Source organism: Leptonychotes weddellii, chromosome 6 (genome assembly GCF_054177405.1).
Source record: "Leptonychotes weddellii isolate Sample4059 chromosome 6, ASM5417740v2, whole genome shotgun sequence".
NCBI classification, from domain to species: Eukaryota; Metazoa; Chordata; class Mammalia; order Carnivora; family Phocidae; genus Leptonychotes; species Leptonychotes weddellii.
Window position 1 is genome coordinate 65,302,477 of NC_138374.1, and position 25,702 is coordinate 65,328,178.

The following is a 25,702-nucleotide window of genomic DNA, read 5'->3' on the forward strand; positions in this document are numbered from 1 at the left end:
GCCCCCCCCCCCCCCCCCCCGTCCTTTCTCGCATCCTGTTCCTGGTTTCTAAGCACCTCCCCCCCCGCGGAGCAGCCTAGGTTGTCTGCCCACCTGAGCGCCCGCCTGCCCTCAGCTTAGCCTCCCCTGCCCACCCTTATCCTCTTCCTCTCCCCGAGCCAGCTGGCCCTGGCCTCCCTCTTCTCCCTTCTTCAGAGCCGTCGGACTCCCTGTGGGGAAGCCTCCCGCCTGGGCCCTCCCTCAGACTTACCTGGGCGGCTCTGCCTTCTCCTCCCCACCCCCCTTCATGCTGTGTCCCTCATGAGACATACTGGTGCAGGACCTTGTATGAAAAGACACACAGCCAACTCCCTCACGAGCGTCCTTGGCGCTGCTCGGCGGCACCACCTGGGATGCAGACTCACCAGGGACCGAGGTGACTGTCTCCAAGAGGAGACCTAGTCAGTGTCCTGTCTCACAGACTCATGTGGCCACCTGCTTGCTCACCAGCCCCACTTCCTGAGGAGCCGTTTCTTCGGGCTGGGATTAACACCGAGGGACCCAAGGGACAGCAGGCCTCGTCCTGCCCGCCCCCAGGTCCTGCGGCCCGGGAGAGCGGTGGCTGGCTTGGGAGCTAGAATCCAGAACATTATTCATACCTCGGCAGCTCCACGTTCTATTCACGTTCTGAAAGCTCAGCTCCTCCTGAACCCTCAAAAAGTCATGTCCCCCCACAGGAATGTGTGTAAACATGGGAGCAGAACCCAAGAACCTTGAACTAAAAACACTGTCACTGGAAGATGCCCCCTGAGAACACAACCCCCGCTTCTGTGACCCCCTGTGCTTGTCCGGGTGTCTCCTGCCTAGGGGCCACACCATGAGCAAGGTCAGGAGGAATGTCCTCGAACACGGCTTCTTGCACGGTGCTCTCCCTGTTCTCTGCCCGCCGTATCCTCATCCTCCTCACCAGAAGAGTGAGAGAACAATGTGCTTCACAGCTTTTGGAACTTCATTTTCCTGGGGTTGTGAAATGTCCCCGTAAACCCACACTCTACCCAACTTCAAAAGAAAATCGGTAGCGTTTCCATACGTGGGTACAGAGTGTACCTGCTGGAGGAGGGGGGCGCTCCCCTGCTCAAGGTTCCCAGCGACCCCCGCTGCCGCCTTGCTCTCTGGGCCTGGCCTGCCTGGACTCAGCTCTGAGCTGTCCTGCCTTCTGATGGGCTCCGCTCCACCCGCTCTCCTGGGTGGCCCCTCTCCTAACAGCCGAAGCTCTTTCTCGCGCAGCCTTCGCCCCTGCTGCCTGGCATGGCTGCAGTCAGCACTTCCTCGGCTCCTACCATCCTTCCGGGGCTCACCTGGGGCCAGTCTGCGCCAGCTTCTCGAAGGGGCAGCCAGCGCAGGCCTGACCTCCCGCAGCCAGGGGAGAAGCCCCCTGCCTCCTCCTGTCACAAACAGTCCCCGCACAGCTGAGCAGCTCCTGGGGGATCCTGCCGTCACAGGGATCCCTCCACAGTCTGCGGCCTCGTTAGGGAACGCCATCGCCCCAGGACACAGCAACACTGGGCAAGCCCGGGAAACAAGGCGGTGGCCGTACAGTGTGTGAAGTCACCCCGGACCTCCAGGGACAAGATCAGTTTGTATCCAGGGGCTGCTGCGTCCCATCTGCCGAACGGGGGTGCGTGCATGAGGAGTGCATGCGTGTACACGCACACACGCACGCACACACACACACGGGAGCCTGCGCTTCACTCGGGCAGGTGCCTGGTGGCACGGACTTTGCCTGTTCCAGTCCCCCGGGAAAGAGGACAGGCCCACAGGACCCGTGTTCGCTCCTGTTCTCAGGACCAGCAGCGCATGTCAGGGTCTTAAACCAGAACCTGTCAAATAGTGAGCCCGCGTCAATAAAGCAGTGCTCACCATTGCTTTTATCCAACCTCTCAGGGGCGTTGTGACGATTAAACGAGATGATGCACAGAACATGCCAGAACAGTGCCTGGCCCACCATGAGTGCTCATAGGTGTGTGCTAGCTGCAACTATCATGCTTGCCTTAGAGGTTGATGTAGGTACAGATCTGAGGGGAGAGCATGATGATCCACGTGAGCCCTGAAGTGCCCCATGATGCTCGCGATTGTTATCAGGCTATGAGCAGCCTCGGAGCTAGCAGGAGTGGCCCAGAGGGGCTCAGAGGGACTCTGACCTCTGAACAAATGTCCTCATCTCGCTGAGTTCCTGAACCCACCTTATTAGGTTAGGACATTCTCTTAAAGAGCAAGTTCCAAATTAGGATGATCAGGATCATGTACATTTGTAAAGTTTATTGATATACCTTATTCGTGTCCCCTGCGTGCTGACCCTTCAGTCCCTCCAAGCCTTGAAAAGCTAACTATTCAGCTCTTCCTCCAGATCTGGGCCCTTGGGAGCCCCTACTTCCCACCTGTCCCTGTCCTCTTCCCCTTCTACCCAAGGAAGGGTGTGGATGTGGAGCCCGGAATCCCGAGGGTGCCCGGCCGGGCCATGGGTGGCACCCACCTAAGGCCAAGTGTCCCCTTTAGACACAGGATGTCAGGTCAACGCGAGCCAGTGGCCTTAGGACCAAGGCCCGGGTCAGAAATGACATTGGCTGGCATATTCTTAGAAACAAAAGTGGCCTCTCTGTGGGACACACAGCGATTAAGAGACGCCCACAAGGTCTGGAGATCCTGCTCCCTAGGTGCCGGGCAGAGCTCCAAGAGAGAAGCAAACTTCTACCTGTGTAGGTCCCAAGGACCACGGGGATCTGCCGGCAGTATTCCAAGGCTGGGAGAGCAGGGGTGGTGGCAGTGGAAGGAGGTGGGGGACAGGCTCCACGGCTCAGAGCAGCTCAGCACCTGGCTGTCTTGGGTGTTCAGTTCCTCAGTAAGACTTACTTAAACAGGGGCGCCTGGGTGGCTTGGTTTGTTAAGCATCTGCCTTCGGCTCAGGTCATGAGCTCAGGGTCCTGGGATCGAGCCCCGTGTCGGGCTCCCTTCTCAGTGGGGAGTCTGCATCTCCCTCTGCCTGACCCTGGCTCATGCGCACTCTCTCTCTCTCTCTCTCACTCAAATAAATAAATAAAATCTTAAAAAACAAAAAAAGACTTACTTAAACAAAGATTGCCCCTGCATTATATTTTGCCAAAAATTATCTGATCTAGTGTCCTAGGGTTACTTTCCTTTGGTTTTAAATTGTCTGTTTAGCTTAGTTTTCTGTCCTCCAAATGAGGACTTACCTACACTTCTCCTTCAAGATATCTACAACCAGTTACCTAGACTTCGATCGTAAAGTCAAATCAACAGACATGTCACTGCCTCTGTGCTATAAACAGAAAATCACCCAGAACCATGCATTTGCAGAATGGTTTTCAAACATGATCTGTGGCTTATGGGCTGAGAGGACTCTAGAAAGCTGTTAAGTTGACTCCCTAGCTTGGGAGACAGGGACCCCACATGCCAGGAGTTGTGCCCTTCCCAGGCCAAACAAGTTATTCTGAGGCTTCCCCATCTTTATGGGGTCGATGACACAAAAGCACATCAGGAGCACCATGGCCCTGTTTCTTTCGTGCTTAAGGGAGCAAGGGGCCTGGAGAGGCTCGGTGTTGACCCAGCCCAGGAATCACTGCTGGAAGAGAGAAACACCCTGAATCTAAGGGCTTCTGTTTCCCTCTGTTTATGGGTTCCCCCACCCAAGCCTCCCTCCCCCTGGAGCTCTTCCTCGGCCAGGGTGACTAATGACTGCACCAGCATGTGCAGACAACCTCAATGGTAGGACCTGTGCTTGCTGTCCACTAGAAACCTTCCACCATGACCCGTGACTGTCACAAATGCTGGTGCTGCCCAGAGCTTTCTCCCTCCACCCAACCTCTTTCCCTGAGAGCTTGCCCTCCTCCCTCCCGCACCACCCATGCTTCTAATCACCCGCTGCTTTGGATGGCTGATGCCTCCAGCTCAAATTTCTCCCCTGAGCCCCAAACCAGATGCCCAGTTTTCTACTGGACAATGGATTGTCCACTCAACATGCCCCAAACCTAACTGCTCACCTCCCCCCCACTCCCTCCCCAGAGAACGGGACCCCCCATTCACCTGGCCACCCAAACCAGCAACCCAAATTTACTCATCATCCAGGTCCTGTAGATTTCTTGGTGACGACCCACCCCTTCCTCTCCACCCCTACTGTCACTACACTGTTTCCCGGCCTCAGCACCTCTCATGGGACCTCACACATCCCTCCAACCTCCCTCCAGTCTTCATTTCTTCATCCAACCTCAGCAGAGCCCCTGGAGTATCCCTCTAGAACAGGAAGTTCCGGTCACATGATTTCTCAACTTGCACCTCTCAGTGGCTTTCCCTGAACCATCGGGAATCACCTCCAGACTCATCCTGCCCTGGGCCCCCACTTGTTACTCATGCCCAGCTACACTGAAAACCTCTTCGTTCCCAAACACAGCCTTATCTCCCACTCAAGTGTCTCTGCCCACCCTGCTCCCCTCCCCGTCCCTCCCAACAGATCCATGGCAGAGATCTCTCTCTCTCTCAAGCCTCCATGCAAGAAAAAGGTCTTGGTCTCTCCCAAGAAAACACTTCCCGGCATAACAGAACATACCAGGAGTGCACACTGCTTCAGGGCAAGGGGCCAACACTTCATGGCTTTATTTTCTCCTCCTCTGTTCCATCCTGTTGGACATTTGGGTTGTTTCAAGTCTAGGGCTAGTCTACAGAGTGCTGCTATGAGCGTTCTTGTGCTCATACACTGGGGCAGGTATTACCTCCAAGCCTGGGGTTTTCCTTGTGGAAACATTTTAGATTATGGATTCGATTTGTTTCATCGACTAGTTTAGTTTAGACTTAACTTAGTTAACTTAACTTAGTCTTAGACTCATTAAGATTCATATTTTTTCTTGTGTCCATTTTGATAAGTTGTGTTTTTTTAGGAATTAAACCATTTATCTAAATTTTCAAATGTAATGGCATTTTAAGGAAGGTGGGCTCTGTTGTGATATCTCCTTATCATGCCTGACAATGATTATGTTTACCTTTTCCTTTTTTTTCCCCTTTGCCCAATCTTGCTAGGGTTTATTTTTTTTATTGATTTTATTATTCTTTTAAAATAATCTAGCTTTTGATTTTGATATTTCCTATCTTATATTTGTTTTCTACTTCACTAAATTCTTCATTTATCTTTTTTTCTTCTTCTTTTTCCCTTCTTTGGGTTCAGCCACTGGGCTATAAGCTACTTTAAGACAAATGGTATGTGTTGGTTTTTATATTTAGATGTTATCTACAGCCTAGCATAGTGTCTGGCACAGAGAAAATGCATAATAAATTTTTAGGGAGATGAAAAAAGGAAAGGAAAGGAAAAAGAGAAGGAAAGGGAAGGGAGGAAGTTGAAAGGACAACAGAACTGGAATATAAACTGCCCATATATCTGGGGGATTAGTTGTAAGACACCTGCATCTATCTGTATGTCTGTCTGTGGGTGGATTGGTGGGTGGGTGTGTGCCTCTGGGTATGTGATAAACGAGGGCCCTTTAATTTAAGCATTCTAGTATCAGGACTCCAAGTGCAGCTCATGGTGTGAATCGTAAATAGACCTTTTCCTTGGAAGATCTTCATGGAGTATTACTCAGCACATACCATAAATCAGGCCCCATGCCAGATACCAGAGAGGCAAACATAAATAAGAACTTGTCCCTGCCCTTCAAAAGTTCAGAGGAAAATTCTGGGCAGTACACAAGTGGACCAAATCTGGCCGACACTTGTTTTGTAAATAAAGTTTTATTGGAACACAGCCATACCATTCACCTGTGGCTACCAAGTTGAGCAGTTATGACAAAGACATATGGCCCTACAAAACAGGGAATATCAGGCCCTCTGCAAAACATATCTGTGGCCCTACCCCAGATAATAGACCCAGAAAGGTAGTGCCGGACCCATGTGTGCATGCTCAGCAAATGGGTTCTTGAGGCCCCAGGAGCTCTCTGGAGTTGGGCTCACCAGTGGGTACCAGTCATTCCTCCTTATCTAATAAGTGTGCACCTTTTCCTCCAAACAAATGCTGGAGATTGTGCTCAATCTCCAGCGGGTATTGATGACTTCTATATAGACTCGTCGGCTCATCCTGGGATCAGCACCTTCCCCAGAGGTCTCATTCATGGCCTATGGCCCTAGTTGAGCAAATCCTGAGGCCCAGGAGCAAATACCGAGGTTCCTGTAGAAAAGTGAGGCTGGCTGTGTAGAGTTCACACCACACTGCCAACTTCAGGCTCCACTGCCTTATCTTAAATCAAAAATTCCAAAGGAAGAAAACGTCACCCTTCAGCCGGGATTGTGTTAACAATAGTCTCAGAACTGGTGCTCAAGACAACCTCAAAGACGTTCTGTTCTGCTCTGGGCACTTAGTGACCATCCAGTGGACAGAAAGTCGAGGACAAAGGTTGCGGACAGGAGAGCCCCACGGACCCATCCAGCATTGGAGACACACATGTGCCTTTTCAAAGCCGCACCGGGAAGCCGGGCTCCTTGCTGCTCAAGGTCGGTACCAACCGCCCGGGCCCCTGGACTCATCTTGCCAGCAACCCTCCAGTTTGCCTTTCTCTAAAAGGGAGATGGTGTGTCTTGATGGAAGAACTACATGAGGTATTCATCCTAGAGGACAACAAAGTGGTAACAGCCTATACAGGGTTGTAAACTAGTAAAAATTCGATCTGTGTTAATCAGCTACACCGAGAACTTTTGTCCTGGCCCTTGCTCTGGGAGGGCAAGCCTTCCTGCTTGGTGAGCTCTTACACAGGGCTTGCTGGTTTTCATGTTTTTTACCCTCTAAGTGTGTGCGTGTGTGTGTGTGTGCGCGCACGCGTATGCGCGTGCACTTAACTTTTTAAAAAACGGTGGTTTAAAAAAAAAATACGGCGCCTGGGTGGCTCAGTTGGTTAAGAGTCTGTCTTTGGCTCAGGTCATGATCTCCAGGTCCTAGGATCGAGCCCCACATCGGTCTCCCTGCTTAGCGGGGAGCCTGCTTCTCCCTCTGCCTCTCCCCCTGCTTGTGCTCTCTCTCTCTCTGTCTCTCAAATAAATAGATAGATAAATACATAAATCTTTAAAAAATAAGTTGACCAGTAAGTCAAAGGGGCAGAACTGTCTGGGTGAGCGTGGGTACCAACAGGAAAGCCGGAGGCAGCCTTTGAGTTTAGAGTCAGAGAAGGAAACAGAATCTTCATTCAACACCAACACGGCGGTAGATCTCTGACAGCCCAGCCCAAAGTCAAATGTCATTTTTTTATCCTAATTTATTGATTTCTGCTGGCTGTCAGAAGCGTGTGCGCACAGGGGAGGAAGTGTGGTAGGTCCGCCGCTAATGCCTCTCACTGTTCTCACAATGAGCACCAGGGGGTCACCGGGGCAGTGGGCACTTGCAGGGGGGACCACAATGTGCCAAAAGGTGGTGGTGGGGATGCAGGAGAGCCGTGGTGCTCGGAGCAAAAACACGTGTTCCCCTGTCCCCCACTGCAGTGGTTTTGAAAGTAGCCTGTTCATTTACTTGGAAGAGATCGCAGGCCAAAAAAAAAAAAGAAGACATCATCTCATCCCCCACCTGTCCAGTCATCTTGAATCACCAGCCCAGAAACACGACCATTGCCAGGAGCTGCACCCCGAAAAATCACCATCCCCAGAACGCTTGTTAAAAAGGCTGCAATTAGAGAAATGTAAATCACCGGAGCCGCACGGAACACCTCCACCCAGGTGTGGCTCCCTCCTAGATGTCAGGGAGGCCCCGGGGCAGGCGTCAAGGCAGGTGGGGGAGACACCCTGAGGTCAAGGTCAGTCTACAACCCCGAGAGAAATAGTGGGCCCACGGGATATGAAGAAAGCTACCTCTTGAGAGTTCTGTGTTCTATTCTGCTCCTTCAAGAGAGCTTTTGGGTTTCATTGTGCCGGGGTTCATGAACACTCATTACAAAACCGAAACCAAAGTCACAGAATAATGAGAAATCACCAGCCCAGGGCACAAAGTTGGGGTTGTGCATGTGACCACTTCAAGTCTCGAGTATTTTTCTGAGCCAGTGAAGTGACCTCCCATGGTGGGCCTTCCCAAGCTGCTCCTATTTTCCTCGCCAGGTGCCTTCCCGCCCCCGCCCCCAAGAGCAGGCTCACCTCGGGTAGGGTGGCCTCTGTGCAGATGGTCTCTGGACAAGCACCCACGGCCCTGACTGTCCTGCTGTCCCCCAGGCACCTGGCATCGGCTGCCACCTGGACACCACCACCCTGACGTCCCTCCAGCGGCTCCCCTCCAGGATGTCTCCTGGCTGAGACCTCCTCCCTGTTCCGCTCACTGCCAGCCCCAGACCAGGCGCGGTGTGGACTCAGGCCTCATCCCGGGAGGGTCTCCTTTGGTTTAGGCCGCCCTCCTCCCCAGGGAGCCTCCTTCACCACCCACTGGACCCCGTCTCCAGCCAGGCCTTGAGGATGCCCTAACCCGCCCAGACCGCCTTCCCCTCTGTGGTTCTCCAGCACACGCTCTGCTGCCATCGGAAGAGACATTGTGGCTGTCCCCACGTGCTCTGTGACCGTCCCTTCTCTCACACCTTCATGGACATCACAACCCCTCCTGGACATTTCTCTCCTCCTAATCTGCCCGCTCCGCCCCTCCCCAAAGCTTAGGTCTTTGCAGGTCTGCCTCCCTGCTGTCACCCTCCCCGACCAGAGAAGAGTGACAGCTCCTCTCCCTGAAATCCCCGCGTGCTTACTGTCTACACCGGCTCTCATCTGGCACAGTTCCTGTGGGACACTATCGTATCATTAAGACATGGCCGTTCCCGTACTTCCCAGGACCACAGGGCTCCCACCAGCTCAGTTTCAAAATCAGTGAAAGTTTCCCTTTCCTCAAAACACTACCTCTCAGATGATCATCACAGTGGACACGAGCCATTTATGAAGACCGCCATGAATGGTGGCCACCCTCCCTCACCCCATGGGTTCCAGGGCCGGGACCTTCCCCCACCCCGTGCACTCCAAATCCAAGTTCTCATGGCCCTATCCCCTGTGTGCAAGACCTACACACACACACACACACACACACACACACACACACACACACACACACGTTGGCTCCTAAGGAGGGCCTGGGGGCTGCTGACTTATTCTTTGGTGTAGGAGGCCAAATAGGAGGGGCCGCCACGATTTACAGGAGCTTGGGGGGTGAGCAGCTACTTGGAGCCGGGAGGTCGGTCGGGGTGGCTTCATGGAAGAGAGTGGAGGGTGTGGTGTTGGTTCATTCTCCACCTTCCTGTGCCCAAGGGAACGGGGGGAGAGGAGTCCCCACAGGAGTAGCCAAGGCCTCATGTCACGACCCCCACCTCAGTGCCCGGCCCTACAGCACCCACAGCAGCAGGGCCCAGCTCAGCCTCACTCCTTGGTAAAGACGACTTGTAGTCCAGCCCTCTGAGTTCACCACCTGCTCCCCGGGAGCAGTGCGGGGCCTACGTGGATTGGCTGTCTGACCCAGGAAAGGTTACTTCGCCTCTGAGCCAGCTTCTTCATCCACAAAACAGGAGATTAATGCTGCCTCCCTCTCGCAGTGGTCAAAAAGATCAAATGAAGGGTTGGCTCCCTTTCCTCCTCTCTTTGAGAGGGGCTGTGGAAGATGAAAGCCTAGGAGACCCATGGGACTAAATCTCTGACAGCCCTGCTCCTTGGGAGCTGGGTCAGGGCCCCCCTACAGACCCTCAGGGCCTCAGGAGGTGATCTCTCTCCGGTGTCCTGCCTCCCCCACCCACCCACCGGGTCTACGGCGCATCCATCCACATGGCTTGACCCAGCCACTCTGCCCTGTGGTCTTGGGATGGCACCGCAACCCCTGGGCCCACCCTGGCCCCTCCGCAGCCTCCTGTGCAGAATCAGAGCTCAGATGCCAACCCAGAGCTGTTCCAGCTCACCCGGTCCCCATCCATGGGGTGGAGGCCCACAGAGGAGGAGTGACCCGGGGCCCACAGCAGCCTGCTTGCCCCCCACGTCTCTGTTCGACCGAGGTCTGCTATCGGGGACCCCAACCCAGGCTGGGAGCTGCCAGAGGCACCGGTGTCACTGGTGCTCACAGTGAAGAGGTTTGCAAGGGCAAGGTCGGGGGCTGCCGGCATCCCGGCTCACCTGCTCCTACGTGGGGTGACTTTCACGTCATCGGGGCACAAGTCTCTGGGACGATGACATATGCTGTGTTTGGTTTTTCTGGATGCGTAACCATCAGGTGTTGGGTTTGGTTGGATGTATTCCCTCGTGAAGCTCTACACAGCATACCCAAAGCCGGTCATCACTGGGAGGGAGACCTAAAGCCGGTGATCACTGGAATGGAGACCAAAGCCGGTCATCACTGGCATGGAGACCAAAGCCGGTCATCACTGGTATGGAGACCAAAGCCAGTCATCACTGGTATGGAGACCAAAGCCGGTCATCACTGGTATGGAGACCCAAATCTGGTCATCACTGGAAGGGAGACCCAAAGCCGGTCATCACTGGGAGGGAGACACAAAGCCGGTCATCACTGGGAGGGAGACCTAAAGCCGGTCATCACTGGAATGGAGACCAAAGCCGGTCATCACTGGGAGGGAGACCTAAAGCCAGTCATCACTGGCATAGAGACCCAAAGCCGGTCATCACTGGAATGGAGACCAAAGCCGGTCATCACTGGTATGGAGACCCAAATCCAGTCATCACTGGGAGGGAGACCCAAAACCAGTCATCACTGGCATGGAGACCCAAAGCCGGTCATCACTGGAATGGAGACCAAAGCCGGTCATCACTGGCATGGAGACCCAAAGCCGGTCATCACTGGGAGGGAGACCCAAAGCCAGTCATCACTGGCATAGAGACCCAAAGCCGGTCATCACTGGAATGGAGACCCAAAGCCGGTCATCACTGGCATGGAGACCCAAAGCCGGTCATCACTGGCATGGAGACCCAAAGCCGGTCATCACTGGAAGGGAGACCCAAAGCCGGTCATCACTGGCATGGAGACCCAAAGCCAGTCATCACTGGGAGGGAGACCCAAAGCCGGGCATCACTGGGTGGGAGACCCAAAGCCGGTCATCACTGGGAGGTAGACCCAAATCCAGTCATCACTGGGAGGGAGACCCAAAGCCAGTCATCACTGGCATGGAGACCCAAAGCCAGTCATCACTGGGAGGAAGAGTCGGCTTAGGGAGGTCTGGCCCGGCTCATCGGCTTAGCTGGGGATTTTCCCTCAGTGTCTGGCCAACCAAGGAACTCCAGTGTCCCCTGCAGCTGCCTCAAGGTGTCAGGCCCCCAAGCCCTGGGAAATGTGGGCTCTGCTTAATGGCTGTCATAGGACCAATGTGTTTATAGAAAGGGCCCTGCCTCAGTCTCTCAGCTGGGCTTGCATGGATCATTCCTACCAACAGTAAACAAGGGCCAAGTTTCCCCACACTGACTGTGGGGCCTTCCTATGAGCACTTTAGCCCTTCCAAGGGCTGGTTACCATTCCAACAAACCAGAAAGGAATATGATGGAAAAGAAAGAAAAGTGGTAGGATTGCAATTGCTGGTGTAGGTGCCTAGATCTTTCTAGAAGTTTGTATGCAATTGGAGGGAAGGGGCTCCATCTTCCTCATTGTTGTATCCCCAACACCTTAGCACAGCCTGGGGAAAAAGCCAGGGCCCCCCAAGCCTGTGTGACAACTCCGCAGAACAACACCCTTGTGCAAAGGAAAAGGTGCCCCTCTTTTCAGGTGAAGGCAACCCCCTAGCACATCCAGCAGGAAATCACAATCAGGATTTCAGTGCCCATTCACATTCCACCTCTCACAACTCACACCCTTGGCCGAGCCTAGAACCTTGTGTTGTGCAGTGCACAAACTGCACATCTGTATATGGCATCCCTGAACGTAGAGAGTGTTCAGAACATGTCAGTAAGTTGAATCCATGCAGTAGGGAGACATACTGTGGCCTTCCAAACCATTTGGCTTGTAAATGCCAAGTAAGCAGCCTGTTTCAATATGGGTTTTCATTGATTGGACTTTATACGGTAAATCAAGCCTTTTGGAAACCCCAACCCCAGACCAAATAGCCAGACCACTGTCATTTGGAAGTTTCCTGGCCTGCTCTGGAGACATGGACAGAACCCTAAGAGAAGGAAACTACCCTGTGTCCTAGGGATCCTGAGACTCCTGCCCCGCTTTAGCCAGAAAGTCCTACAACAGCCCTACTCCCAGCACAGTTGTGGCAGGGTAGAGCAGAAATGCTGCCTCAGGGAACTCTGGGGGCGGCCCTCTAGCTGCCCCAGCCTCACCTATGTCCCCCAGGGCTCCCACCTGGAGGAGCCACCCCAGCCAGCCCAGGGGCAGAGCCCTCCGTTCTTCATTCTCGCTCACAGGTGGCTCCCACGGAGCCTCGGTAATGTGACTATTCGCTTAGGTCACTTTTCATTTCGTTCCACAAGGTGCAAAAAGTGCGTGAGGGTGCGCTGGCCAGGACGGCTGTCACCGGTGAGTCTTAGGGCTTGTCTGTCCACTGGCCACTCCTCCGGGCCACCCCAGGTGGGTGGCCCCAATGGGGAGGACTGTCCCACGGCCACAGGTGCTCCCTAACTGTATGGCCTCGAGGAAGGCGGGGGACTCCTCTCCTCTGGAGTCACCAGAACAGAGGGACCACTGCAGACCCAGTCGTATTCCTTCAGGGCTCCCCTGGCTCCGTGCAAAAGAGACATTTTCCACACGTGTTTACCACACGCCCGTGCCATGTGGGGCGCTGTTCGCGTGCACTCGGGACTCAGGAATGAACCACCAGCGCCCGGTATGTGCCTCGCAGAGCTTGCCTTCCCAACCCCCTGGCTCTTCTCCGGCCACTGGTCCCCAGAGCGTGCCAGATCAGCAGGCTCTCTCCTGATTCTCCACTTGCGCTTTGCCTGACATTTATTATCCAGAATACACAGAGGTTGAGTCCAGCCTAGAAGGTGATGACCCCCACAAGAAGCCACTCCCACTGCACAACGCTAATCATCCCCTACCCATGTGGTTTTTCATCTCTTAGCTTCCTCCCTGTCTCAGCCCTCTTGATTTTCTCTTTTTTTCCTGTCCTATTTCCTTGTTTTCTTTCTCCTGTCCTCTTGTCTCCCCTGCTCACTCGTAGGGCCCCTGGACCCATGGTAAAGAAGCTACTGACCCTGGCAAAGCACCTCCATGTCTGAGACACTTTCCAAGGGCAGAGGAGCTTGAGAGATGCCCTTCCACGGCAGCCAGGTGCCCAGGGGAAGGCCCTGTTGGCCGTGGATGTGCACCATCTGTGGGCATATCCCATGGCTCCAAAAGAAAGGGGCTGAGGACGTGGCCCCACAGGACTTGCTGACCCACCCAATAACAGGACACTCCAGTGCATCAGCACCTTCCACCACACTTTCTCCAAAGTGGCCCAGAGGCTGTGACAATCAATGGCTGTCCCCTAGGCTCACTCCACCTCTCCCCCCGACTGCCAGGAACTCAGGACCCAGGAGGATGCACCTCCTGGATCCTGTGGATGAAGAATGAAGGTGTCAGCCTCTAGATTCAAAGCCAACTGAGAGTCAACATGAGAACATTAGCCTCTAAGGGCAGCCATTCTAAGCAATTTCCAGAAATACGCTGCTGACCACATGAGACTATCCCACACTAAGTATACATTCATGTAAGTTGAGTTACAGTCTTAGAAACGGAAATCTGTTTTGGGCAACAGCAAATAATAAGTTGACAGTTTGCAAGAAGGCTACCCGAAGGAACCACATGGGGGAAGAGTGAGCCAGGGCGTCTCCCGCACACCCAGTGAGCGCAGGCCAGCACTCACAAGCCAGGCTGAGCTAGGCCCATGTGGCCCATGCGCAGATTTGCAAGGGTCTCTCAAACGTGACCCGGGGCTTGGAATTATTTTAAAAAGCCAAGAGCATTTGCGTCCATTTTTACTTTTTTCAAGTCAACAAATTAATTATTTTACACTTCTCTCTTTGAGACAAATCTGTTAAGGGACGGATGAGTCTGCTTTTGCCCAACCCCTCACTCCCAGTGCCCTCAGCTGACTCAACAATGTGCCGTCTTTAATTGCTTTTGTTCCTTCTCATATATTGTTCATTTTATACCCACAGCGGAGCATTGCCTGTAGACAAGAAGCATAAGAAACACTGATGATGAATTACAAGGAGCTTATTAGCAAGAAGCACAAAATGGTAATAATTTTGCAAATTTATCTCCGGATTGTTTTCACCAGATCCAGACTTCTAATACTTCAAAAATATAAGTTGAAAAGAAAAAAAATTACACAGTTTTATATATATAATTATATCCAATTTCATATTTTTTGTTTTTAGAGAGGGAGGGAGAGAAACAGAGGGAGAGAGAGAGAGAGAGAGAGAGAGAATCCCAAGCAGGCTCCACACCCAGTGCAGAACCTAATGTGGGACTTGACTCCACAACCCTGACACCATGACCTGAGCCAAAACCAAGAGTCAGATGCCCAACCAACTGAGCCACCCAGGCCCCCCTGGTTTTTTATTTATTGATAAGGGAAAAAATTCATTATTTCAGAGCAGCCTAAATCTCATGTTTTATCTTGTCAGTTAGAAATAAAATTTCAAAAATTAGAAATATAGACCAGTTTAAGTGCAAAATTAAGCATTCTTAACATCAGGAAAATAAAACCATTTTTGCCTCTTTTTTGTTATAATGTTGTAAAATATATTATATATCATATATATAGAGAGAGAGAGAGGAACTAAAATCAAATCATAATATACCTTTTTCTATTCACTATGATTCACACTTTTTCTCACATAATTCACCTCAAACTAAGGGCTATGTGTCACTAGTGAAGAAAGGATACGTATCATGAGTATCATTTTAAAGATTATATAAAAATAAACTTTCAATGCAAAAACTAAGAAAACACTAATCTATAAAAGATGTTTTACTCCAAATCACTTCTTTATCAAATACCACTCAAAAAGGAAAAACATGCTTCCAGTCACAGGAAGTTTTAAGAGATTGTCTAAGAGTCAAAATATGGGAGGACACTCTCATCAGGATCTGATAGATCCAATTTTAATTTTCAAGTTTCTTTTTTGAGCAGTTCTACCTATTTGTAAGAATTGATATTGCTTGACTTTTGTTCTTCATTAGAGGTTTTCCAAAGAAAAGGAAGTAATTACTTCTTTTTTCTTGAAAGAATAAGATTCATTCTGTCTTCCAATTACTCCCTATGAATCCATTGGACCCTTTTATATATCTAAGTTACATTTGGGGACCTTTAAGTTAATTTTTCCATAATCTGAAACATGTTTGCTATTTCATCGATACTCATGAATTCTTCCGAACAAGAAGGATACAGTGACCTGGATTAGCAGGATGATGCAACAATGAGATAAATCACCACAACTGCATCTTTCTTAGCCATCCTGTCCAATTGGCAAGAGCATGGCATCATCTTCAAGAGTGTATAAAGGAACACTGGAGACTCCATCTCTGTAGCTCGCATTGAACACTGTTGAAATTTTGGAATTTTTTGCTTTCTGTCGATAATGGCAAACAGAAAAAAAAAAGAAAGCTCTTCACAATTCTTAGATGAATCAGAAGATGAAGGCAGAGACAGTAGGACTCTAGACTCTAACAACAGTGATGAAATTGATCATGTAAGTGAAATCTCAGACCAGAAGTCTTCAGAGAGCAATATGTTCAACAAATGTTCTCAAACTCAAAACTGATGGGTGGATGATATATTGCCATGGACCAAAAGAACGTATGGTGTTCTCGTTCAGCCAGTCATTCCACTGGGAAGACTTCATCCTACAATATTTTATCCCAAGATCTTGGACCATTTTGTTTGCTCACAAGGTGTTTGGCAGTGTTCTTTCATCTTCTATGATGTCTACGCCCTGGGAATACCCTTGAGGGGATAAATGTTGAAATGTTTACGAACAGAGGTGGCTAAAAGAAAACAGAGAAACCTGTTGGATTGATCATCTTAAATCGAAAACAATTCTTTGCGATTTTGAAGCAAAGAAGATGGCCATCTCTTCATCATAATTACGTGCTGTCGAAGGCTTCAAATTTTTTTCTCGTATTTTGACAATGAAAGTGCAAGGAGAAGCAGAAGCAATGATAAGCTAGAACCTGTTAGAGATATGTGTGAAGCCTGAGTCAGTACTTACAAGACAGATGGTTCCAGAGTCATGCATGACAGCCGATGAGCAGTTGGTTGCATTCAAAGAGTGTTCTTCCCTTTCAGTGTTTATATATTCAAAATCAGGAAAATATGGGGGAAAATTTGGACATTTTATGTTCAGTTCTCGTGTCTAAATTTTTAGCAGGGTCATTTTTCACTCTCTCGTCACTCTTCCACCATATGATTTCATTCATGTGGAATTTAAGAAATAAAACAGAGGACCATAGGGGAAGGGAAAAATAAAATAAGGTGAAATCAGAGAGGGAGACAAACCATAAGAGACTCTTAACTACAGGGAACAAACTGAGGGTTGCTGGAGGGGAGGGTCGTGGGGGGATGGGGTAACTGGGTGATGGACATTAAGGAGGGCACTTGATGGAATGAGCACTGGGTGTTACATGCAACTGATGAATCACTAAACTCTACCTCTGAAACTAATAATACGCTATATTTTACTTAACTGAATTTAAATAAAAAAAATAAACTAAAAGAAAAAAAAAAAAAGGAAATAAAACAGAACAGTTGCCCCTGAGGTACCCAACTCCAACACCACCACTCATCCCTTGAATCTTACCCCCATCTCCTCAAGGATACTTTTGCCATTACCCCCCTTTCTCCCTTGATCCCACATTCCCCTCCAGCAACTGACCCACTCCCATGCTTCCTTGCAGAGAGAAACTTCTCCAAAGAGTTGTACAGACTCCCCACCACTACTTCCTCACACCCCCATCCTCTCTTTCAACTGCTCCAGCCAAGCTCTTGCTTCCATCTCCTTCCTGAAACAGGCCACCAAAGACCTATGTGAAGCCCATGGTGATGCTCCCTCCCCTCTAGAAACCCTTTCTTAGGTGACTTCTACAACCCCACCTATGTCTGGCATTTCCCCTACCCCACTCCCCATGCTTTTTCAGACCCCTCTGTCTCTGCCAGACCTCTAAATAGTATTCGAATGCCCCAAAGTTCTGACATCAGCTCTTCTCTCTTCCATCTGTACCGCCTCATCTAGTCCCAAAACTTTAAACATCACCTATATGCTGATGACTGTCAAATTTTATCCCTGCACTGGTTTCTCCTTAAAGCTCTAGACTGGTGAAGTCCAGCTGCCTAGCTCAGCATCTACACTTAGGCATCTCAAACTCTGCATGACCAAAGTCTCAATCCCAGCTCAGCTACCCAAGCCTCCCCATCTTAATAAATCATACCAGTGGTGCAGGCCACACACTTAGGAATCCCCGATAACTCCTCTTATTGTCTAGTCCTCCCCCTACATGCAATCCAAGAGTAAAGCCCATAGGGTTTTCCTAAAATATCCTGAACCTGAAAGCTCCTCATCTTCTACCCCAACACCACCCTAGTCCAAGCTCCAACATCTCTCACCCAGATGGCTACAGCAGCCAGTCCAAATGGGCCTCACTGTCGCCACTGGCCTCAGACTCCTAGAGTTCATCTCTAGACACCTGCCAGACTGATGATCTTCCATAGCACTAATTAGATCACATCACTCCTGTATTACTTTCTTGTGCTGAAAAAAAAAAAAAAATTAAACTGGGTGGCTTAAAACAACAGAAATTTATTCTCTCACAGTTCAGGAGGCCAGAAGTCCAAAACCAAGATGTCAGCTGGGTTGGTTCCATCTAGAGGCTCTGAAGGAGAAACCGTCCCATGCCTCTCTCCTAGCTCACTAGCAATCCCTCAAATTCTTGGCTTGTAGACACATCGTTCCCATCTCTGCATTCATCTTCACATTGCCTTTCCTGAGTGTGACCCTGTGCGCCCTCACAAGGACACTCTTCATTGGACTTAGGGCCCACCTTAATCCAAGATGATCTCATCTCCATCCTTACCTTAACTACATCCTCCAAGACCCTATTTTCAAATGAGGTCACATTCTGAGGTTCTTAGTGGACTTGAATTTTGGAGGACACCACGCAACGTAAAACAACTTCTCTGCTTAACGCCTTCCAGCGACTTCCTGTTCTAACCAGAATAAAATCCAATCACCCGAAAGGTCCCCAGGATCTAGTGCCTGTGTCGCCCCTTGACCTCACGTCCCTCTTCTGTCCGTCCATTTACCACATTCCAGCTCCACTGTCCTTCTCTCCCTCCCTTAAACATCCCAAGTTATTCCTCCTTCTAGGTCTTTGCTCTTGCTACCCCTTCCTCTTGAAACACCATTTCCCCCAGCCTTCTGCACAGTTGCCTTGTCATCATTCAGAACTTAACAAAAATGTCACATCAAGAGACCCTTTCTGGGGCACCTGGGTGGCTCAGTCAGTGAAGCGTCTGACTCTTGATTTCAGCTCAGATCATGATCTCAGGGTTGTGGGATCGAGCCCCACGGCAGGCTCCACGGTCAGTGGGGAGTCTGCTAGAGATTCTCTCTCTCCCTCTCCCTCGCTCTCTCTCTCTCTCAAGTAAATAAATAAATCTTTAAAAAGAGACAGAGACCCTTTCTGACCATTCCAACTAAAGGAACCAACACTCCCTCCCTAGCCATTAGATCATTACTCTGCTTTATCTTCTTTTTTTTTTTTTTTAAAGATTTTATTTATTTGAGACAGAGAGAATGAGAGACAGAGAGCATGAGAGGGAGGAGGGTCAGAGGGAGAAGCAGACTCCCTGTCGAGCAGGGAGCCCGATGCGGGACTCGATCCCGGGACTCCGGGATCGTGACCTGAGCCGAAGGCAGTCGCTTAACCAACTGAGCCACCCAGGCGCCCACTCTGCTTTATCTTCTTTATAGCACTTACCAGTACAGACATATCTCGTTTTATTGCACTTTGCTTTATTGTGCTTTGCAGATATGCTTTTTTTTATTATTAACTGAAGGTCTGTGGCAATCCTGTGTCTAGCAAGTCTATTGGCACCATTTTTTCCAACAGTATTTTCTCACTTCGAGTCTCTGTCACATTTTGGCAATTCTAGCAATATTTCAAATTTTTTCATTATTGTTATGTTTGCTGTAGTGATCTGTGATCCGTGATTACAACTCACTGAAAGCACAGATGATGGTTAGCATCTTTTAGCAATAAAGTATTTTTTAATTAAGGTATGTACTTTTTTAGACATAATGCTATTGCACACTTAATAGACTACAGTAGAGTATAAACATAACTTTTATATGTACTAGGAAACCAAAAACTTCATTTGATTCTCTATTGTGATACTCACTTTATTGCAGAGGTCTGGACCCAAAGGTTTGCCTGTCTGTGACATCACTGTGTCTGTTGATGAACTCATCATCTACTACACCCATGAGAAAATAAGCTCCTTGGGCCCAGAGACTCTGTCTTGCTGGCTGAGAGCCGTACTCAGCACATAGTAAGCGTCTGTGTTAGAAATCGTGGGTTGGCTCACTCAGTGCCCATGGCATCAGGATTGCAAAATCCATCAGCACGGGGAGTTACCTGTCTATGATACAGAAGCTGGAAAGCTAAAAATCACATTCCCCAGCCTCCCTGGAGCTACAGTCCCGGGCTGTGATTTAAATTCCTCAAGTAACAGGAAGTCACACAAGACTTGAATTAGAAAGTGGGTTCCGTGGGGAGAGAAGTGTGGCACAAGGCGTCCACTTTGGGGGCGCAGATCGTAGTGGGCAATAGGGCAGCTTTGGAGCTGAGTGGACTTAGCTTAGTGGACTGATTAGTGGACTGATCCCTGAAAGCTCGGCCTAGAGCCCCCTCCCGACCCTTCTGCCTGCCTTTGAATGCCTTGCCAAGAATTTCCTTCTGCTTATGCTAACGAGGGGGGCTTCTGCACGCCGCAGCTGAACACTGATCCAAGTGCTGCTTGATAAATACCTGCCCGACTCACTACGACATGGCATTTGGAGCACCCCAGATATGGGTTTGCGGGATGGGGGCTTCCGGCCTAGAAGCAATGTTACAGTGATGGCCTCCGCATCGTCGTTACGGGCGGCACTGGGTTCCTGGGGCTACTCTAACAAATCACCACACGCGTGACAGTGTACAACTAGTAAAGGTACTCGCTCACTGTTCTGGAGTCCAAAAGTCCAAAAGTGGTACCACTGGGTCAAAGTCAAGGTGTAAACAGGATCACGCCCCAGGGGAGGCTCTAGGGGAGAATCTGCTCCTCGCCTCTTCTGGTTTCTAGTGGCTGCCGGCATTGGTTTAAAGCTACATCACTCCAATTTTTGCCCCCAATTTCCCATTGCCTGTGTGTGTGTGTGTGTGTGTGTGTGGTGTGAAATCTCCCTCTGCATTTCTTTTATAAGGACACCGGCAATGGCATTTAGGGATGACTTAGATAATCCAGAATCTCTCCATCTGAAGATCCTTAACTTAGTCATATCTGCAAAGTACTTTTTTCAAGATAAGGTAACATTTACAGGTTACAGGATTAGGGCCTGATATCTTTAGGGCCATTATTCAGCCTGCTAGACTGGCCATGACCAGCAAACCTTGTTCTAAGAAACTTCCCAGTTATTCTATGGCAATTCCACCATGTGTGCTCATACCCCACCTCACCTCCATTCCTCCTTCCCTTAATGCGCTTACCTAACGGCGAAGAGTGGGGAAGGCAGAAAGGAGCTAAGATACTCCGGCTGCCAGATACTACCAGCCAAGAGAACTAGGAGGTGGGTGAGCCAAGCTCTGACCAGGTGGTCTACACTCAGCTGAAAGCAGAAAATGAATAACCAAATTGCTGGAGCTTCAGCCAAACGTATTCAGCTGTATCTGAGAGGCCAGGAGGGAGATGAGTGCTTGGCATGTCCACCCCGGCAGACAGGTGTATTGGGCCTGATGAACTCTTGGCAGAGGGCCACTTCCCAGCTGAGGACTGGTTTTCCAACGCCAGCCTCACCCACCTTTTAGGAGGGGAAAAGAAGGTCAAAAAGAGACGCGAGAATAGGGGAGTACGAACAGATGGCTGCCAGGACCCAATAGGCTATTTGACAAAGATCAGGAGAAGTGAAGAGTTGAAGCAATTATCTGGATAAATTAAGCAAGAATAAAATGAGGTGATGGGATTTGGGAACCCTTCCAGCCTAGGCCAGTTATCTACACCATTCAACCCACTAGACAATTACCCAAACTTCCCTTGTAAAGGCAACAACAGATGGAGGCTACGGTGGCTCTAAAGGCTCATGATTACTTCACCTGACTTAGCAGCTATGTGACATTGGATCAAGCCATTAAACTGGATAAAATAAAAGTACCAAAGTAGTGACTGCCTATAATCAAATAATGTTCAAGTGAACAAAATAAAGTGGGTTTGACCCTTTTAACTGATGAATAAAATGCTCTGAAATCAGCACCATGTTGTTTGGCAGACTGTGCAATAGTAGTCCATTTATTTGATAACTATTTAATAAGTACTTGAGCCATATTAATCAGAAATGAATCTTACTCTTAAGGAGCAAGTAAAAGAAATGGAATATATTCATAAATAACTCATCTAATCTGTGCAATAACGTGTGATTTAGTCACTCTTATTCCCATTTTTATGGATGAGAAAAATTTGTGACAAAAGAAGTTGGTGGCAGAGCCTGGATTTGAGCCATATCTCTCACTGCTGAAATCCACTTTTTTCACATTACTCTGGTTTCTTGAAGGAAGGAGCTTTGAACTAGTCCTCCAAAGCTATGTGGGATTTGAACAAGTTGAGATAAAGGGAAGGGTACTTAATGTAGAGGGAAAAGTGGGTAAAGGGATGTAGTCATGGTGCATGAATGACAAATGGGGAATCAGAAAGAAGAGGAAGTTTATGGTTAGAAATTATGAGCCCAATTTTTTAAAGATTTTATTTATTTATTTTAGAGAGACAGAGAGAAAGAGAGAGTGTGTGAGCAAGGGGAGGGGAAGAAGGAGAGAGAGAATCTCAAGCAGACTTCACACTGAGTGCGGAGCACAACGTGGGGCTCAATCTCATGACCCTGAGATCATGACCTGAGCCAAAATCAAGAATCAGACACTTAACAGACTGAGCCACCCAGGCGCCCCATATGAGCTCAATTTTAAAACTATTTTTGTGGGACCTCTAGGACATGCAGATAGAAGACATTGACAGTCATCCAAAAATGCAAAACTGGAAGCCTGCAGAGAAGCTTGGGACAGATATTTAGATCTGGGATCCTTATACAAAAAGGTGTGCCATAAATTTACAAAGGCAGAGTCAATGATGAGAAGAAATGAGAAGAGGAAAGAAGGGAAGAGGGCCAAGAATCTTCAGGAAGTTCTTCCTTGGGGGAAGTAGAAAAAAAGAATAGAATGTGAAATTGGAATGAGTAGTCAGGGGATCTCAGAAAGTCAAGCATCCCAAAACCTGAAGGGGTAGAGAATTTAAGGGAAAGAGGTGGAAACCATGACAAATTCTGCAAAAAGATCAAGGAGAATTTGGACCAAGAAAAGGTCACTGGGTAGGCAGCTGGGATGTTTTGGTGACCTTTAAATAAGAATGTATGTTTCGGAAACAGCAAGAATAGATTACTCTTTTTAAAACTCTGACACTAAAAGGGAGGAGAGGGAAATAGTGGGAGCAAGAGAGAGAAAACCTTTATAGAAAAAAATTACATGCTGGACTGTGTAATTTAAAACATAAATTTCCTCTTCCATCTCTCCTTTTTTCCAACCCTCCGCCACTATTCTCCACTGATTTGTAAACTTATTCCAGCCAAGTGAATCAATCAAGATGGGAACACTAATTTGAGCAGACTCGTCAACATTATTCTGGAAAAAAAGGAACTGAGACACTGTTCTAGCAAGAACTGTCATCAAAAATAGCACCACATGATCTGGTGATGGGCTAGAACTGCAGGGTTTAGGTTTAGGTTTAACATGGCTTTATTCTGTGTGTGTATGTGTAGAGGACAGTTGCACATGTGCAGAGGGGAAGGCCCAGTGTGAAGGGAGAGACTGAAGATGCTTTATGTTTCTAGATAAATATGGAGAGAAAGAAGACCAAGTCACACAAGTAAGGGCTTAGCTTTAGTAAGAAGAAGGGACATTTTTTCCCCTGAAATGTGAAGAAAAAAACAGAAAAAGAAAAAAGTCTGACAATGAGGAGAAACTGGAGGAGGACCATGGGAGACTGGGTAATTCACACTAATCTTCCCAGTGAGGACAAACATACAAGCTACACAAAATATAAAAATCATCTGTCTGGAGGCATCAGATAGTTTACACAAGAGTGAAGAATTAGCAAGCCAGGAATTGGAGAAAATGGAGCCCCAGAAGGTAAACCCAAAGCCTGAAGCTGCTCTTCCTCTGAACTGTTAGCCAACTCCAGACCAGGCAGCAGAGAGGCTAAGAGGCTGAGGAGCACTTTTGACAGCATCATATAGCTAAAGAATCAGGAATTGGAGTCCAGAGCTTGCTAAGTTGGATGTCCCAGGAAAATCCTTATCTTTAGGATGGGACACTGAAGGATTGCACACGAGGAGAAAATATTAACCAGAAAAAGCCAGGCCTTTGCAGACAGCGTAGCTCACATTCAAATCATTTTCAATTCTTGAAATTGGGTTAAATTAATCCCAAAGTGCTAGTGCTCCCAGGCTCCTGAAAAAGTAAAGTAAATCCTCCCTAGAGGAAGATATCATCCTAAGCTTCAAATTATTTCCACAATTAGTTTTGCAGATACATCTGCTATAAAAAGCAAAAATAACTACTTAAGAAGAAAAGATAAGAATAAAAACCAGCAGAACAATGGACAATAGAAACAAACTCAAAGGGTCTCCAGATATTGATGTTATCAGACACAGACTTTAAAATAAGTGTGCTTATTATGTTCAAGGAGATAAAAGACAAAATTGAGAATTTCATAAAAGAATTAGAAACCATGAAAAAGAAATGAAGAGAAACTCTAGAACTAGAAAACATAATCTCCAAATTAATAAGTCATGGATAGCACACAAGACAAAGCTGAAGTGAACTGGATGTTAGGTCCAAAGAATATATACAAAATGAAGCACAGAGGATTAAAGGAGGGAAAAGACAAAAGAGAGGGTAAGAGAGAAATAATACAAGGGAGAAACTAATTGGAATCCTTAAAAAAGAGGAGAGAGAATAGGAAAAAAGCAATGTTTGAAGAGGTAATGACTGAGATTTTTTCAAAACTAATTAAATACATAAAGCTACAGATTTAAGAAGCCCTTAAAAACCCCAACCATGAGAAATATAAAGAAATCCATACCTACATGAATCATAATAAAATTGCTGAAAACTAAAGCAAAGAGAAACATATTACAAGAAGCCAGAGAATAAGAAACAGATTACTGTCAAAGGAGCAACAATGAGACTTAGAGCAGACTTCTCAATGGAAACAATGAGAACTGGAAGATAATAGAATAGTTTTAACAGGCTAAAAGTAAGTAACTGTCAACCTAGAAGTTTATGCTCAACAAAAATATCCAAGAGGGTCAACTAAAGATAGTTAGAAACCAAAAGTAAGAGTATTTGTCACTCACACTAAAGGAAATATTAAAGATGGTTCTTTAGGTCCAAGGAAAATAGTCCCAGGTGGAAAGTCAGAGATGCACGAAGGAAAGAAATGCATAGAAAATAGCAAGTATATAGGTAAATATAAATGGATAGTGGTTATATAAAATAATTAAAAAATTATTAGATTTTAAATATGTATCACTTAAAATGCATGGCAACAATAATATAGGGGCACCTGGGTGGCTTGTCGGCTAAGCAGCCTACTCTTGATTTCAGCTCAAGTCATGATTTCAGGGTCCTGGGATCGAGCCCCATGTGGGGCTCCCTACTCAGTGAGGAGTCTGCTTCAGGATTCTCTCTCTGCCTCTGTCCTTCCCCCTACTTGCTCTCTCTCTCTCTCTCTCAAATAAATAAATAAATAAATCCTTTTTAAAAACCAATAATATAAAATAATTTGGGAGGGGGCAAATGGAGTTAGTGTTGTAGAGTCCATGAAATGCCTGAGAAGAGTATAAAACCACCAATTAATATTAAACCTTAATAACACAAGAGTTTATGCTGTAATCCTAGGGATAATCTCCAAAAGAACAATACAAGAATACACAAATTCCAAAGTAATAGAGGAAGGAAATGAAATATTAAAAAATAATCAATCCTAAAGAAGCAATAAAATGAAAGATAAAGATAGGATATAGGTGGAACAAATAGAAAGCACTTAATAGTATGGTAGATTTAAATCCAAATATATCAGAAATTATATTAAATTTAATGTAAATTAAATTGCATTAGTAAATATAAATAGACTAAAGGCATCAATTAAAAGACAAAAATTTTCAGACTAGATTAACTCTTTAAATTGTATAAGTTTACAAGAGAAGCTTATAACACTTAAGGACACAGAATGGATAAGAGTAAAGGGATGGAATAATATATCCAATGTAAACATTAATCCAAAGAAAATGGGAGTACCTATATTATTTATTAGACAAAATAGAATTTAAAGTGAAATGTATTACTAGAGATAAAGAAGACATCTCATAGTGATAAAAGTTTCAATTCTCCAGGAAGTTATAGCATTCGAAAATTACATATACCTAATACCTCAAAATATATAAA

At 47.7% G+C, this 25,702-nt stretch overlaps 1 protein-coding gene across 2 annotated transcripts in view; it reads right to left on the reverse strand.

Moving 5' to 3' along the window:
• Positions 1-25,702, reverse strand: part of TOMM20 (translocase of outer mitochondrial membrane 20) — a 289,783-nt gene that overhangs the window by 105,657 nt on the left and 158,424 nt on the right. The window contains exon 5 of one of the 2 annotated variants that reach the window (XM_081824307.1): positions 11,141-15,908. The exons of the other annotated variant lie outside the window; for it this stretch is intronic. Within the exon in view, the coding sequence (XP_081680433.1) occupies positions 15,891-15,908 (18 nt within the window). The 3' untranslated portion in view covers positions 11,141-15,890. Of the gene's footprint in view, positions 1-11,140; positions 15,909-25,702 lie in introns of those variants that run through there. 2 annotated transcript variants of the gene reach the window in all.